We start from the raw sequence: 14846 nt of genomic DNA, 5'->3' as shown, positions 1-14846 counted from the left end.
CTGACTGCCGCCACGTGGACCAGAAACGGGTGGGGATGGGCAGAAGGCTGTTGTCGGGATCTGCAGACCAGATGTACGGTTGGGAAATGGTTGGCGGGGGAGGCGGTACAGTGAAGGTTCTGAGAAGGGAGCGCACAGAGGGCGCAGGCAGCAGGGTCAGATGGGCTGCAGAACCCGGCTCGGCGCGGCCATCTGGCAGCACCTGGGACCCACAGCACCCACCCGGACCCACTCTGGTCCACCCAGAGACCCCACGAGCTCACCACGGAGAGAGAGCCCACGCTGAGGACGGCAAGAGAAGCAAAACTGTTAGAAATGGCCCAGAACTTTTTTTTTTAATAAATTTATTTATTTTTGGCTGTGTTGGGTCCTCGCCACTGCACGTGGGCTTTCTTTTCAGTCGTGGCGAGCGGGGGCTGCTCTTCATTGCGGTACGCAGGCTTCTTATTGTGGTGGCTTCTCTTGTTGTGGAGCACGGGCTTCAGTAGTTGTGGCACAGGGGCTCAGTAGCTGTGGCTCAAGGGCTCTAGCGCGCAGGCTCAGTAGTTGTGGTGCTCGGGCTTAGCTGCTCCGCAGCATGTGGAATCTTCCCGGACCAGGGCTGGAACCCGTGTCCCCTGCATCGGCAGGCGGACTCTCAACCACTGCGCCACCAGGGAAGCCCTAAAGGGCACCTTTTTAGTTTTAAAGAACACGCTAAGCTTCTCACAGATTCTCCAACCTCCGATCAGCCCAGAAGCCTCACAAAAATCGAAGCACATGAACTCTTTGGAGAAAGGAGCCAGACTCCCATTAGTGTGGGTGTGTGTATGGGACAGAGTAATGAGAAAGACAGACAGACACACAGCGATGGGGGCTGGGGGTTTCAGAGGTGGGCGAGGGGCTGGGTGTGCTGCTGAGATGCTGCCTAGTGAGTGTGTGTGTGTGTGTGTGTGTGTGTGTGTGTGTGTGTGTGAGAGAGAGAGAGAGAGGGGTGGCAGGGGGACATGCAGTAGTGTCCATTCTCTGACACGTTGCCCCTCATTGCCCCCTCGTGCTTGGACATTGTTCCCTTTGATAAATCAGGATTTTAATGGAGTCTCCCGTGAAGAGTGAAATATGCAGCTCCTACTCCTGCAGTGGTGCTGAAGCTGTACCGCTTTCCTACTGCTTGTGGGGACGGGAAGGGTAGAGGGCTTGGCGGGGGTCGCCCCGCCCCTGTCCAGTCCAGCCTGCCGAGGCGGAGCCAGTCAGGATAGGACTCCGGGATGCGGCTGGCATTCCCAGTGCTCTCCATGCTGCCCTCCCCACTCACCGCCTCTCCCCACCACCCGCAGGTCCTGAGTTGTGTCAACCCAGACAATGCCAACAGCCCTGAGGTCCCAGTGAAGATCCTCAACTGCGACACCATTACTCAGGTCAAGGAGAAGATTCTGGACGCCATCTTCAAGAATGTGCCCTGCTCCCACCGGCCCAAGGCTGCAGACATGGACCTGGGTGAGTAGGGCCGCCCACCCAGGAGGCTGTGCTGTGACTGCTTGGAAGCCCCTCTTACCGACCAGTGGAGCCAGGGTGCAGGGAGCAGGCGTGCACGGCCCCCAGGCGCCCAGGAGGTGCACCTTCATGGCCACTTAGTGAGCAGTAAGCAGAGGGGGGACCACAGTCTGCTGGTGATCTGACTGCCTCTGGGATCTTTTGAGTAGCCGAGGGGTGGGAGTGGAGGTGTCACATCGGCAGTGACGAGGATTTAGTCTGAATCTGTGTGGCCCAAGGTCTTGCCACTACCTGCGTCGTGCCCCCAGGCCCTTCCTTTCGCCTCTGTTCTGTGCCTCTAATTTTTGCTGACTACCGAAGGCAAGAGGGATCTGGGTCAGTGATGGAGGATGGAGAGAAAGGATAGAGAAAAATGAGCTATGACAGCCTACTGGGGAGTAGGATGACATTTTATTTGAATGTTCCACGAATAGCTCGCATAGCCTGTATAAACAAGGGCATGCCACTTAGGGCCAGCTGTCCTTGCATCCAGTCATGGCTTGCCCGAGTGTTTAATAAGATGTCGTCCTGGGGAAGTCCTAGTGGGGAGCCCCAAGCTCCAGAGAGGCCGGGGCTGAGGAGAGGCAGTGTGGCATTGTGGGTCAGCACCAGACATGCCTGGGTTTGAGTCCTGATTCCACCAAGTCCTAGCTGTGTGACCTTGGTCTAGTTACTTAACCTTTCTGTGCCTTAGTTTCCTTGCCTATAAAATGGAGATTAATAATAGTGCCTGCCTCACTGTAAGAACGAAAGGAGATGATGCATGTAAAAGCCTCTGATGCACTGTCTGGCCCGTAGTGCGTACTCAGTATTGGCTGCTGCTGTTACTGATTATGAAGATAATAGTGGTAAGGAAGCGGTATGTGTCTGTTTGCTGGTCCTGGGCCTGGAGGAAAAGGTGTTTTTGTGTGTATGTGGTTGGGTCTGGAGATTGGTGGAAACATAGAGGTGGGAGGACCTCCAGAGGCCCCTAATCCATCCATCTGGCCTCTCTAAGCTGGCTTCAGCTAAGCCATCCAAGACAGATGGGCGTCTGTGCTATTTTCTAAACTCCACAGGGAATTTGATCCCCTCCCAGTGCCTCGCCCCACCTGCCCCCAAATTCTGATGCCTAAAGACTCAGGATCAGGAATTTCTGCTCACTCACCTCAATTCTTACTGCTTCCCTTCCCCCATCTCCTCCTGGCTGGCTGTTGGCGGGATGTGTTTGGCCCTGTGCCTGGAGCTCCATGGCCCCAGGGAGAGAGACGGGCTGAGCATGAGCTCCCGTTCACTTTGGAGGTGTCTCTGTATATGTTGTTTCTAGGACCAAGAGGAAGCAGCTGTGAGAGTCTGCAGTGGGGGGGGGGGGGGGGGGGCGGTTGGGCGAGGGTGTCCATGTGTGTCCCGGGCACTGGTCCCTAGAGTTGGAGTGGGCATTTGTGTCTGTATGCGGGTGATTCTGCTGCCGTGAACGTCCCACAGACTGATGGAGCCAAGGGCTCACTTACAGAACCAGTGCAAGAGAAAACAGTTCCTGGGAAGGAAGACCCCTGTGTTTCCAACCCCCAAACAATTAAGTGGGCTACTCCATAATGGGTCTCCCAGGGAGAGTTGAATTCACTAGGATAACCAGGTAGCACTCACCATGCCTTTTGTTCATCTGTGGGAGCCATGGCAGGGTCCACCCTCGGCTTTTCAAAGGCATTATCTGCAAAATGGGTGGGTGGGAGGAGAGCCCTGGCCTAGCGGGGCCAAGAGGAGGAGCTGTTATGAGAACCTGTACCTTTATGCCGAAGGTGTTTGGAGAGCTCACGGGTGCGGGTGCATGTAGAATTGTGCGCTTCTGGTGCTTGGGAACGGGGTGACCTCCCATGGGGGAGAGAGACCACGTCATGGCTGGTGGATGCTGCTCAAGACCAGCCCTCCCCACCTGGAAGCCACACACCCAGAGCTTGGGAGGGGAAGGGGCTGCTTTTTAACTTCAGAACATTTGCTGGGTTCTAGCCCAGCAAAGCATCATTAATGAAAGGATGTGATGCATCTGGAGTGAAGGCAGCAGCGTCCAGAGCAGCCACGGCCACTTCCTGCCACCCACTTCCTGCTGTCCACTTCCTGCCACCCACCTCCTGCCGTCCACTTCCTGCCGTCCACTTCCTGCCGTCCACTTCCTGCTGTCCACTTCCTGCCGTCCTCTTCCTGCCACCCACCTCCTGCCGTCCACCTCCTGCTGTCCACTTCCTGCCGTCCACCTCCTGCCATCCACTTCCTGCTCTCCACTTCCTGCCGTCCACCTCCTGCCGTCCACTTCCTGCTGTCCACTTCCTGCCGTCTACCTCCTGCTGTCCACTTCCTGCCACCCACCTCCTGCTGTCCACTTCCTGCCACCCACCTCCTGCCGTCCACCTCCTGCCATCCACCTCCTGCCGTCCACTTTCTGCCGTCTACCTCCTGCTGTCCACTTCCTGCCATCCACTTCCTGCTGTCCACTTCCTGCCATCCACTTCCTGCTGTCCATTTCCTGCCACCCATCTCCTGCTATCCACTTCCTGCCATCCACTTCCTGCTGTCCACTTCCTGCCACCCATCTCCTGCTGTCCACTTCCTGCCGTCCACTTTCTGCCATCCACTTCCTGCCATCCACCTCCTGCCATCCACTTCCTGCTGTCCACCATGAGTGAAGGAAGCCTGAGGGCTGAGCAGCAACCAGGACCCGCCTGAGAGCTGTTACTCTCTCAAGCTAGAGGCTGCTGAGGCCAGGGGCTGGGCCTCCAGTGACACAGTGCTCGCCAGGTCCCAAGAGGACAAAGGACCTACCTTTCCCATCATAGGAGCTGCTGGGCAGGATGGAGGGGCCACCCTGGAGGCACAAGGCCTCACAGCAGGGAGGGTAAAGGGGAGAAGCCAAAGAAAGGAGGCAGTTTGAGTCTCAGGGCCCCATCCTTCTGGGGAAGGGGAGTCATACTGAACTTCTCACAAAGGCCTCCCATGATGGGTGCTCTTCTGAGGAATTTCCTTCTTTTCTATTAAGTCCAGGGTCTGGAGCTGCTCCCACAACTCTGGTCTTCTTTCTGCCAAAGCCAGATAACAAAGAAAATGGGGCCTCCTCCGAGACCCAAATGCTTCTTCCGCAAGGTTTGATTTGACTCAGTTGCATGGCCCCCAAGGAGAGAGAGAGGCAAGGCGAGTTTTTCCCATCATGTAGGTGAAAGTGCTTTGAAAGCAGTTTACAAATATAAGGTGTGATTATAATCAAAAATTAATCTATGCCAAAGGAACACATAGCACATAGGCACAGAGAAGACTCTGAGCCACATGCGTTGACAGAGGCAAGACAGCCAAGCATCCCCCCTCCACCTCACTTCCCCCCCATGCCGCCTCCTCCTGTAGCTGAGGGCATTGGGCAAAGACTGCCTTCCCCCTCCTGATGCCCAGCCCCTGGAAAGGCGAGGACATCTGTCCCAGGCCAGCTCAAAAAGAAGCAAAGGCATTTTAAGCTGCCTCTGTAATTGCCCCAAGTAAATCCAGCCCCAACCCCTCCCCCTGCCTTTCATCATCAGTGGTCCCTGGCCTGGCCTAGCCCCTCATTCCTGACACTTCTGTTCATCGCTCCTCTGACTGAAGCTCTCCCACACCACCCCCTCTACCCCTTCACCTGCTTTTCCAGGCATTAAGGAGCCAAGATGGGGAACTGTATTAGCCAGGGTTCTCCAGAGAAACAGAACCAATAGGATATGTTTACAGAGAGAAAGATTTATTTGAAGGAATTGGCTCATGCAGTTATGGAGGACTTAATAATAGACTAGGAGGAGTCTGTTTGGGCTGCCGTAGCAGAATACCGTAGACTGGCTGGCTTAGAAACAACAGAAATTTATTTCTCACAGCTCTGGAGGCTGAGAAGTCCAAGATCAAGGTGTCGGCAGACTCAGTGTCTGGCGAGAGCCCACTTTCTGGTTCATAGATGGCCGTCCTCTTGCTGGGACCATACATGGCAGAAAGAGGGCAAGGGAGCTCTCTGGGGTCCTTTTTATAAGGGCACTAATCCCATTCATGAGGGCTCCACCCTCATGACCTGATCACCTTCCAAAGGTCCCCACCTCCAAATGCCATCACATTGGGGGTTAGGATTCAACATGTGAATTTTGGGGGTGACACAAACATTCAGTGTCTAGCATGGAGGCTAGCATGTCCAAAATCTACAGGGTAGGCCAGCAGGCTGGAGACCCAGGGAAGAGCCACGTTGCAGTTCAAGTCCAAAGGCAGCTGCTGCAGAATTCCCTCTTGCTCAGGGGAGGTCAATCTTTCGTTCCACCCAGGCCTTCACCTAATTAGATGAGGTCCACCTACATTATGGAGGGCAATTCGCTTTACTCAAAGCCCATCCATTTAAATATTAATGTCATCCAAAAATACCCTCATAGAAACATCCAGAATAATTTTTGACCACCTGTCTGGGCACTGTGGCCCAGACAAGTTCACACATAAAACTAACCATTGTAAGAGCCAAAGTGAAGGACACAGAACTTGCCTTTCTTTCAGTCTGTTGGAATCTAGGGAAGGAAAGATATCCCAGGCAGGAGTTAGGGACTGCGCTGGGGCAGGTGGGCCTTGGGAGTTTTCAAAGCCCAGTGCCAGGGGCTCCCTGCTCTGCTATATGTGAGGCTGTCCTCACCAAGCTGATGCCCCTTTCCACCCACAGGTATCGGGTAAGCTGATGCCCCTTTCCACGCACAGGTATCGGGTATAGGTACCCCCTTACACCACCAAACGCTTCGACCAACATATCATAAGAGCCTGCCCTGGGGCAAGCTCTGTGCCAGGCACAGAGGGACCAACGTGACTAGGAGTTCCTCATTGCTTCACACAGTAGCAGGAGGCTGGACACTTGTCTTTCTGAGCCAAGGGACTCTTTGTTTCCTCCCTTCACTCCCCAGAGGAAATAACTGATGCCATTCTGTTCTACTGCACAGAAGACTCTGCAGCTCAGAGAGGCACAGAGCCTGGGCCCTGGTCACACAGCAGGGAGGTGGAGAGAACATCCATTCCCTTTCCACGCAGGCTCCTCCACAGGCCGTGACCTCTAGAGATTCCTCTGGTTTAAAGCAAATGCCCCATCAATAGCCCCGGAACTACGCCACCCCTTCTGTCTGAAAGGATGTATTTTTTCAAATAAGTAATTCCTGTATGCAATAAAAAGATACACTATCTTCTGAGTGAAATATAAAGAGTTCACAGCAGCTGTCGCCCCAGTTTGCATTTTCCACTGCACCTGATGGGAAGGACAGATAAAGATAATGGGATTTTTTTTTCTTTTTTATTTCACCTCCCTCTCTCCCTGGAAGGTGGAAGTGTAACAAATTGGATTGTGAGTGTGTCTGTCCTTTGTGCTTGGAGCCTGGAGCAGGGCACGGGGCTGCGGGCAGAGCTTCGGAGGGAGGTCAGAGCCAGCAGTTTTCCCTAGATGCCTTGCATATGAATACCTGGGTCACCTTTCTTCCTTCCCACCACCCACCCCCTGCCTCTTGAACTCTTCTTTGACACAGCACAGGCGTGGCACACCACCCTGGAGCGCCACCAGAGCCTCCTCCACATGATTCCATATTCAAGAACATCCACTAGGCTCTAGCTTACCTCTCTTAAATCGAGTAGCAGAGCACAGTCTGCTTTTCCCTTTAGCTCTCCGGACTTCCCTGAATAGCGACAACTAGCCGGTGCACGGCTCTTCACAGTTTACAACGACCCAAGGCTTTGAAAGCGGACAGCGCCGTTCAATTTAGGAATTTCTTCTTTTAAGCACCACGTTTCCTACTTCGATTATTTTGTATTTTAGAACTTGCTCTCACCATAAAATTATACCTTTTTTATTTTTTTATTTTTATTTTTTTAGAAGTTTATTAATTTATTTATTTTTTCTGTGTTGGGTCTCCGTTTCTGTGCGAGGGCTTTCTCTGGTTGTGGCAAGCGGTGGCCACTCTTCGTGGCGGTGCGCGGGCCTCTCAACTATCGCGGCCTCTCTTGTTGCGGGGCACAGGCTCCAGACGCGCAGGCTCAGTAGTTGTGGCTCACGGGCCTAGTTGCTCCACGGCATGTGGGATCCTCCCAGACCAGGGCTCGAACCCGTGTCCCCTGCATTGGCAGGCAGATTCTCAACCACTGCGCCACCAGGGAAGCCCTAGACCTTTTAAAAATAAACCGTATGTAGGTGGTCCCCCCTCCCATTCCTCAGTCAGTTTCCCGACTGTTTGCAGTGACACTGATTCTGTCCCAGCTCTTTTCTGATGCCGCTCCCGCACTTGGGAGCGGCAGGTTGCCGAGGGTGTCTGGGCTGTCTGTCTCCTTGGGGCTCACCTGCCGACAGGTGTGCGGCGGTAGAGTCGTGTCTCCTCCTCCAGCCTTCTGCTCGGGACCCTGGTTTGGGAGGCCAAGAGGACCCTGTGCAGGCTGGGGAGACTCTGCTCAGCGCCCCACGGGGAGGAATGGTGGCCCGGGGTGGGAGGGCAGACAGCTGGCTCTGAAATTGGTTCCTTGTGGATCAGCGGGGTTGACTCGGCCAGTTGTAACCAGCCTGGTAGGCGCCTCCTTCCCCCCTCATCCCTCCAGGTCAGTCCCTCCTAAAGCTTCCTTTGATGGGTCTGAGGAGAGATGGACTGGACTGGGGGCAGGGCGGGCAGAGGTTTGTTGCTGCAGAGCCTTATGTGTCCTCAGCCTGGGGTGAGATGCTATACTTGTGTGTGCGTGTGTGTGTACGCACACGTGTGTGCCCGTGCACCCACCTGCATATGCACACGCCACAAGGGTCAGAGCTGGTGAGGCGCCGTGCTCCCCAGGGAGCTCAGAGTATGCACTTGAGGGGAGGCAGCTACCCGCCAGCATCCTGGTGTGGCCACAGCCCAGGTCCCAGTCTGGCCGTCACGGCCCTTCCTCCACGCTCCCGACACTGGGTGGCTCACGCGCGTCGTTGGCACCGCGCTACAGAGCTCCGAGTTGTGATGACCTCTGGGTCTGTCTTCCCAACCTGTTTCTTTAATTTCCCAGTCGTAAAATCGGAAGAATGAGTGATAATCACTTCAGAGAGCTTTCACTTCGGGCAGTGGACGTGCCCAGTTGAGGTTCTGGAGTTCAGCTCTTCCTTTGTCCCAGGTTCTAACAGCGCGGCTCACACTTCACCTCTCACTGTAGCTCACTGTCTGCCCACCGTGGAGCAGCAACACACAGGTAGAAAAGCCTTTCACTGCTTGGAAAATAAGCCGCCGTTACTCGCTCACTTACTCTTTCCCTTCTTTGTCTATTCACTCTTTCACTGCTGTATTGTTCATGTAATAAATACTCATCAGGTACTTACTGTGTCCCGGGTGCTGGGCTAGCCCTGCTGGTAGGCATCTAGCAGCATCATTTTTGTACTCCTAAGGACAAGCCATCATTCCTTGACTGCCCTGGGGGGAGCACGGCCACACTCTGTCCCGGTTTCTTCGGTTGGGGACAGAGATGGCAGACTGACCTTCATCTGCTTACATAATTACTGGACATGATTCAGAGTCAGGGCTGCTGAGTAGGGCTGCACAGGCTGCGCACTGCACAACTTCAGGCCAGTTGTGGAACAAGGAAGTCCTGTCTCTCGCTCCCGAATTAGTCACCAGCTGTCACTGCTCAGTCCCCCAGGCTGTGTGGCTTGTTCAGATCCCCCTGAGAGGTGCTACAATGCCATCAGCAAAGGTGCCAGTGCAGCTGATAAACCAGAAAGCCCCCACGGCCTCTGCCGTGAAGGAGACTCCTCTTCCCTTGCGTCCGGCCAGTAGACTTTGTGTCCAGAGCTCGGCCCCAGCTCCTCCTCTGGCCCCCAGGTGGGGAATGCAGAACACTGCCTGCCTGCTGTACCCTCACCCATGCAGCCTCTGACTTACTGGCCCTGGCACTATTCACCAGGGAAGCGGGGAGACCCACGAGGCTTTATCTTTCAGGACCCACTGTGCGACTGGGACAAAACATACCACTGCCACATCCTTGGCCCCGGCTGGTCTTCACCAGAGTCCCTCTGTACCACGTAATTCGCTCTCTCACCAGCTGGGAGACATTCTGCTTATTTTCCCCTAGCCACTCAGAAAACATGCACCCATACCTGCCTGCATAAAATTTAAAACAAAAACAAACAACTTGACAACAACAAACAGAACGCTGCTGACCCCTTGCCCTCGTGAGGCATCTGCCCTTTCCTCTAGAACCTTACCTGCCCCGAGGCCCTCACCTCCATGATCGTTCCAGCTGTGCCACCAACAGCACTAAATGATGGGCAATCCCCAGAGACCGCTCAAGGCTCTTCTGCTCCGGCGGACACGCGTGGCATCCTCGTGTTTCCATTCCTGGGACAGCCCGACGCTACAAGAAGCTCTAAACAGGCAGCAGACAAGCCCAGGAGCCGGAGGCAGGGACCTGGATGTTAGGAGCATCTCTGCTCCCCCTAAGGGCAGGCAGCTCCCTTCCTGGGTCTGATTTTCATCTGTAGCACTGGTCATGCCAAGGGCACAAGGCAGGAAGGAATCAGTCCTGGACCCCCAGCTCAGCCTTGACGGGAGGGGAACAGAGGGAGGGAGGATAGTATGTGTGTCTGCGAGCTGTAGGAAAAATCCAAGGCAGGGGTTAGACAAGGACTGCGGGTAACTCACTCCAGCCCCCAACCACCTGCTGCAAAACCTGGTGCGCTCTTGCCTGTTTCAGAATTTCAGCATCTGTGAGGTGCTGAATGGGGTAGTGGCTGCCTGGAAACCAGATTCCTGGCTTCCTGGCAGGAACACATGTTGTATTTGGACTGAAAAGGCCATTTTTCCTTTCTGGTGTGTGCGTGTGAACGTGTGTGCATGTGTAGATGTGTACGTGCCCGTGCACGAGAGCTGGCCTGTGTCTGGCATGCACCTGGGTCTCCATGTGCAAACAGTTCAGGGCTGGCATGTGCGTGCCTCCATCTCCGTGTGATTTGTACCGCGTGTGGCGATGAGGATTTGGTAGAGGAGAACCAGTCTCCTGTTTTCCCATGTGGGATCCGTCAGCAAACCCGCGTGTTATAGGTGTCTGGGCCCATGAGGAGAACATGGGATGTAAGCGTATACCTATGGCATCAGATAATTAGGTGTTGGCTCCATCACCAAGAGGCTGTTATCCCCATCAGCTTTGTGGGGACGAGGCTGTTCTTGGGCATGAGAATAGGTTTCGCTGGTCCCGCTATACACTTTTACTCAGTCTCCCAGCCAAGGGTGGCCCACCTGCCAGCTTTCGGGTACGGGATGCACCCCTAGAACAGGAACGGGGTGCACAGTGACCGAATTTGCAGCCTTGGTCTCATTAGCTCCAAGACCTTACAGTCAAGCAAAGAGTACGTGACGGTGATGACACCGCCTTGCATTTGCTTAGTACTTTCTTAAGTGCCTTCACCTGCCTTTTTCATTCAGCTAATAAGCAGACTTCTTGCAGATGTGGCCACTGTAAGGTCGGATCTTAACAAACGGCACCGCGAAACAGGGGAAAGCTTCAAGTGAGCTTTATTAGGGAGCGCTCCCGGGCGAGGTTCACTGGTCCGAGAGAAAGGGGGCCAGAGGAGTCGCGCCTGGGCGAGGGTTGGGCAAGATTTTATAGGGGAAGAAGGGAAAGGGGTGTGGTGAATCTGGGAGGGCGCAGGAGGGTATTCCTTATTTGGTGGTCTTTTCGGGTATCCTGGGGGACCGTTGGTCCCGCCCCTCGAAAGGCGGGAAGGCTGGGCCGGGTTCAAAGTCCCCAGGTCAGTTCCTGGAACTGGGTGGTCCGGAATGTCTCCAGGGCAGTTTCTGGAACTGGGTGGTCCGGAATGTCTCCAGGGCAGTTTCTGGAACTGGGTGGTCCGGAATGTCTCCAGGGCAGTTTCTGGAACTGGGTGGTCCGGAGAATTTCGTTCTGATGCAACCTGTGAATCTGATTGTGTTCCCCTGCCTCAGGCCACTTGGCCTTACAGCCACTGCTGGGAACAGGTGGGCCACGGGGGTGACGTTATTCCTACTTCTGTCACGTAGTTTGTTGGATGAGAACCAGAACTGGAATTCAGCCCCCCCCCCCCCCCCCCGCACCCGTGCTGACAGCTTCCGCACCCCTCCTCTGGGAGTGTCTGCTAGCGCCTGTCTGTCCGCGATGCACCCGAGAAGGTGCCGTGTACGTGCCTGCACAGGGGTCCTCAGGATCCCATGGGAGGCCCTGAGGCCCTCTCTGAGATGCGACTGCTCTCCCTACAGAGTGGCGACAAGGAAGCGGGGCGAGGATGATCCTGCAGGATGAAGACATCACCACCAAGATTGAGAACGACTGGAAGAGACTGAACACCCTGGCGCATTACCAGGTGAGGTGACCGTGGAGTGGAGAGGGGCTAGCGAACTGGGCAGCCAGGTCCCTGGGAGTCTCAGTCCTTGAGTAGCAGGGCTGCCCTGAGGCTCTTACCAAGCCCTAAATCCACTTCTTCACCAGCACTGCACGTGCCCTTAGCGACCCAGGGAAAACATGGCCCCCAGCCAGGAAACCCTGACCTCCTTGGAGATAGTTGCCAGGTGCATGCTTCCCACAGGGCATAGGCACAGACCCTGTGGTACCCGGAGTTTAAGGCTGGGTGCTCCCCCAGGGAAGCACCAAGACAGAGGGTGCTGGTGAGAAGCTCTTGCCAGAGTCGCTCCAAGAGCGAACCCCAACATAGACTATGATTCTGTATTCAGATCTGTCGTGCTGCGTCAAAGGAAAGCTGACAGCCTCCTTGGTCCCCTGGTTCTCGGTGAGGCACTGATTGCCCCTGAGGACCACGTTCATCCTGGCTCGTCCTGATTTCCTGGGGTGGCAGAGTTTCTGTGTCCAGGCCCTCACCTGCCTTTTCCCGGTAGGTGCCGGATGGTTCTGTGGTGGCTTTAGTGTCCAAGCAGGTGACAGCCTACAATGCAGTGAACAACTCCACCGTCTCCAGGACCTCGGCAAGTAAATACGGTGAGTTCACTGAATCATTCTGGGGAGGAGAGGATGCCCTGAGCAGCTGTTGTCATTGCTGGCAGCACTGCTGGAAGGCAGCAGATGCCCGGCATGGGGCATGGGGGTGGGGAGTGGGTGGGGGGAGGCAGGCAGGCTGGCCACCAGAGAGGAACTCTGGCCTGGAAAGGAGGCTTCTGGTTCCGGGCAGGGGCTCTGATGCAGGCGCAGGACCTTCATCCTCAAAAACAAGAAGGAAGTCTAACCTTCTTGAGCATCCTACAGTCTCTAAGATGCTTTCACACTCGTGGTAACTCTTTATCAAACGTCAGGTTCATAATAATCAGTGAATTAAATAATTATTATTTCCCCCTCTTATGCAGATTAGCAAATTATAACTCAGATGCACAGAGGCTAGATGACGTGTAAAGGTCACACGCTATGAAGCAGTGGAGGGAAGGTACAGACCCAGGTTTCTGCTCCTCGGGGTAGGGAAAAGGGCGCCGGATGTGGGCTGGAAGCCTGGAGTGCCTTCTTACCAGCAAAACGGGGATTGCAAAAACTACCAACTTCACGGGATGGTTCTGGAAAAGATATAGAAGACAACATAGAACAGTGCCTGCACACAGTGGGGCTTGCCTCCTCTTTTCCCGCTCAACACTCATCTCACGTTTCAGCAATTAAGTGGGAGGAACTGGTCCAGGCGAGAGGGGCGGATGAAGGTACACAAGTGGCAGGGCGATCACTACGCTGGCCAGCCGCCGTCTGGGGAGACGGGATCCCTGCTCTTTCCTTGGTACTCAGCTGGCTGCACAGAGCACACCCTGAGACTGGAGAGCTCTCATAAGGAAAGCGTAAAAAAGGACAAGCTTCTATTTTTACAAATTGAGTAACAAGGGCTGGAGATGCAAGTGCAGGAGGGAGGGGAATCCGAGCGGGTGGAGGAGCCGCAGAGAGTTTCCGGAGGTGGTGGGAGAGCGCCCCAGATTCAGGAATGGACGGAAGCGAGGCAAGGTGACAGCGCCTGCAAATGCAGGAAGGATCGGGGTTGGCCTTGGCTGGAGCCGAGGTGTGTCGTGAGTGATGGGCCGGAAGGCTGGGTGGCCTTACCCGCGTGGGGTCCTTGCATTGGCAGAAAACATGATCCGGTACACGGGCAGCCCTGACAGCCTCCGCTCACGCACACCCATGATCACCCCTGACCTGGAGAGTGGCGTCAAGATGTGGCACCTGGTGAAGAACCACGAGCACGGGGACCAGAAGGAGGGTGACCGGGGGAGCAAGATGGTGTCTGAAATCTATCTGACACGACTGCTGGCCACTAAGGTATGGGACTTCAGACAGGGTTGCAGGGCACCTGTGGGTTATGGGATGGGACTGCCTCACCTCACAGAAATGCCAGAGTTGGCAAATCCCTAGCACCTCTGCTGGTGCCCCCTCTCTCATCCATTCATGCACATGCTGCTGGTCAGCGCCGGTCTCTTTCCCAGCACAGAGCCTCAGAATCCTTCTCAACCCAGTGCTGCAGCCAACCCCACCCATACATCCGTGCTGGCATGCCGTCAGAAGTTTTGATTCCGTCCCTTCTCTTGCCCTCGCTCAAACAGAGAGACACTAACCACGTGTATTCATAGTCTTCTGCCACGCCTAACGGAAGAATGACTATTTCTCTGGGGTGTCGTGATGGGAATTGGGGCTCCATCGTTGACTTTCCAGGCACTGTTTCTAATCCTGGTTCACGGATCCAGTATGGGTGGGGTTGGCTGCAGCAGTGGGTTGAGAAGGATTCTGAGGCTCTTTGCTGGGAAAGAGACCGGCACTGGCCAGCAGCGTGTGCGTGAGCAGCAGTGGATGAGAGAGGAGGCACCAGCAGAGATGCTAGGGATTTGCCAGCTGTGGCATTTCTCTGAGGTGAGGCAGTCCCATCCCAGTTAGTCCCTCACTCCCGAGACTGGCCTCGGCTCTGCTCTCTGCAGAGGCAAATGAGTAACTGTGCATTAGCCGGCGTGAATAATGCCTAAACAGAACCAGCAGATTGTGTTTGTCTGCTCTGAGTTGTTGATTAGCATTTGTGAAAAGTGCTAAAATAACACCATCAAAGGGTGTTAAACCAAACCGAGTTGCTGGCAGAGGAAGGCTTCCTTAGGTCCAGTTATCGGTGTTGTATGTATTTTCTACGTGCCGGGGAAATGTAAAGCTGCTCGAGACAGATGCAGGCGGGCAGGGGGAGGGTGCAGATTTCACATATGCACTTGCAGGATTTCACCCAAGCAGGGGTGGCTGTGCGCTGTCCTCCCTTCCACCCGCCATCTGGGAGGCCAGTCGATCTCAAGACCCAGCCTCAGGGCTTCCCTGGTGGCGCAGTGGTTGAGAGTCCGCCTGCCGATGCAGGG

At 55.0% G+C, this 14846-nt stretch overlaps 1 protein-coding gene across 5 annotated transcripts in view; it reads left to right on the top strand.

Annotated features, from left to right (window-relative positions):
- Positions 1-14846, top strand: part of PLXNA4 (plexin A4) — a 606963-nt gene that overhangs the window by 576472 nt on the left and 15645 nt on the right. For all 5 annotated transcript variants that reach the window (XM_082846558.1, XM_082846557.1, XM_082846560.1 and 2 more), the window contains 4 exons: positions 1317-1476; positions 11742-11845; positions 12375-12474; positions 13589-13779. In XM_082846558.1, coding sequence (XP_082702684.1) covers positions 1317-1476; positions 11742-11845; positions 12375-12474; positions 13589-13779 — 555 coding nt within the window. The remainder of the gene's footprint in view (positions 1-1316; positions 1477-11741; positions 11846-12374; positions 12475-13588; positions 13780-14846) is intronic.

This window comes from Leucopleurus acutus, assembly GCF_964270905.1.
Source record: "Leucopleurus acutus genome assembly, chromosome: 9".
NCBI classification, from domain to species: Eukaryota; Metazoa; Chordata; class Mammalia; order Artiodactyla; family Delphinidae; genus Leucopleurus; species Leucopleurus acutus.
The sequence above is the reverse complement of the archived record's forward strand: the minus strand, read 5'-3'. Positions and strand labels throughout refer to the sequence as shown.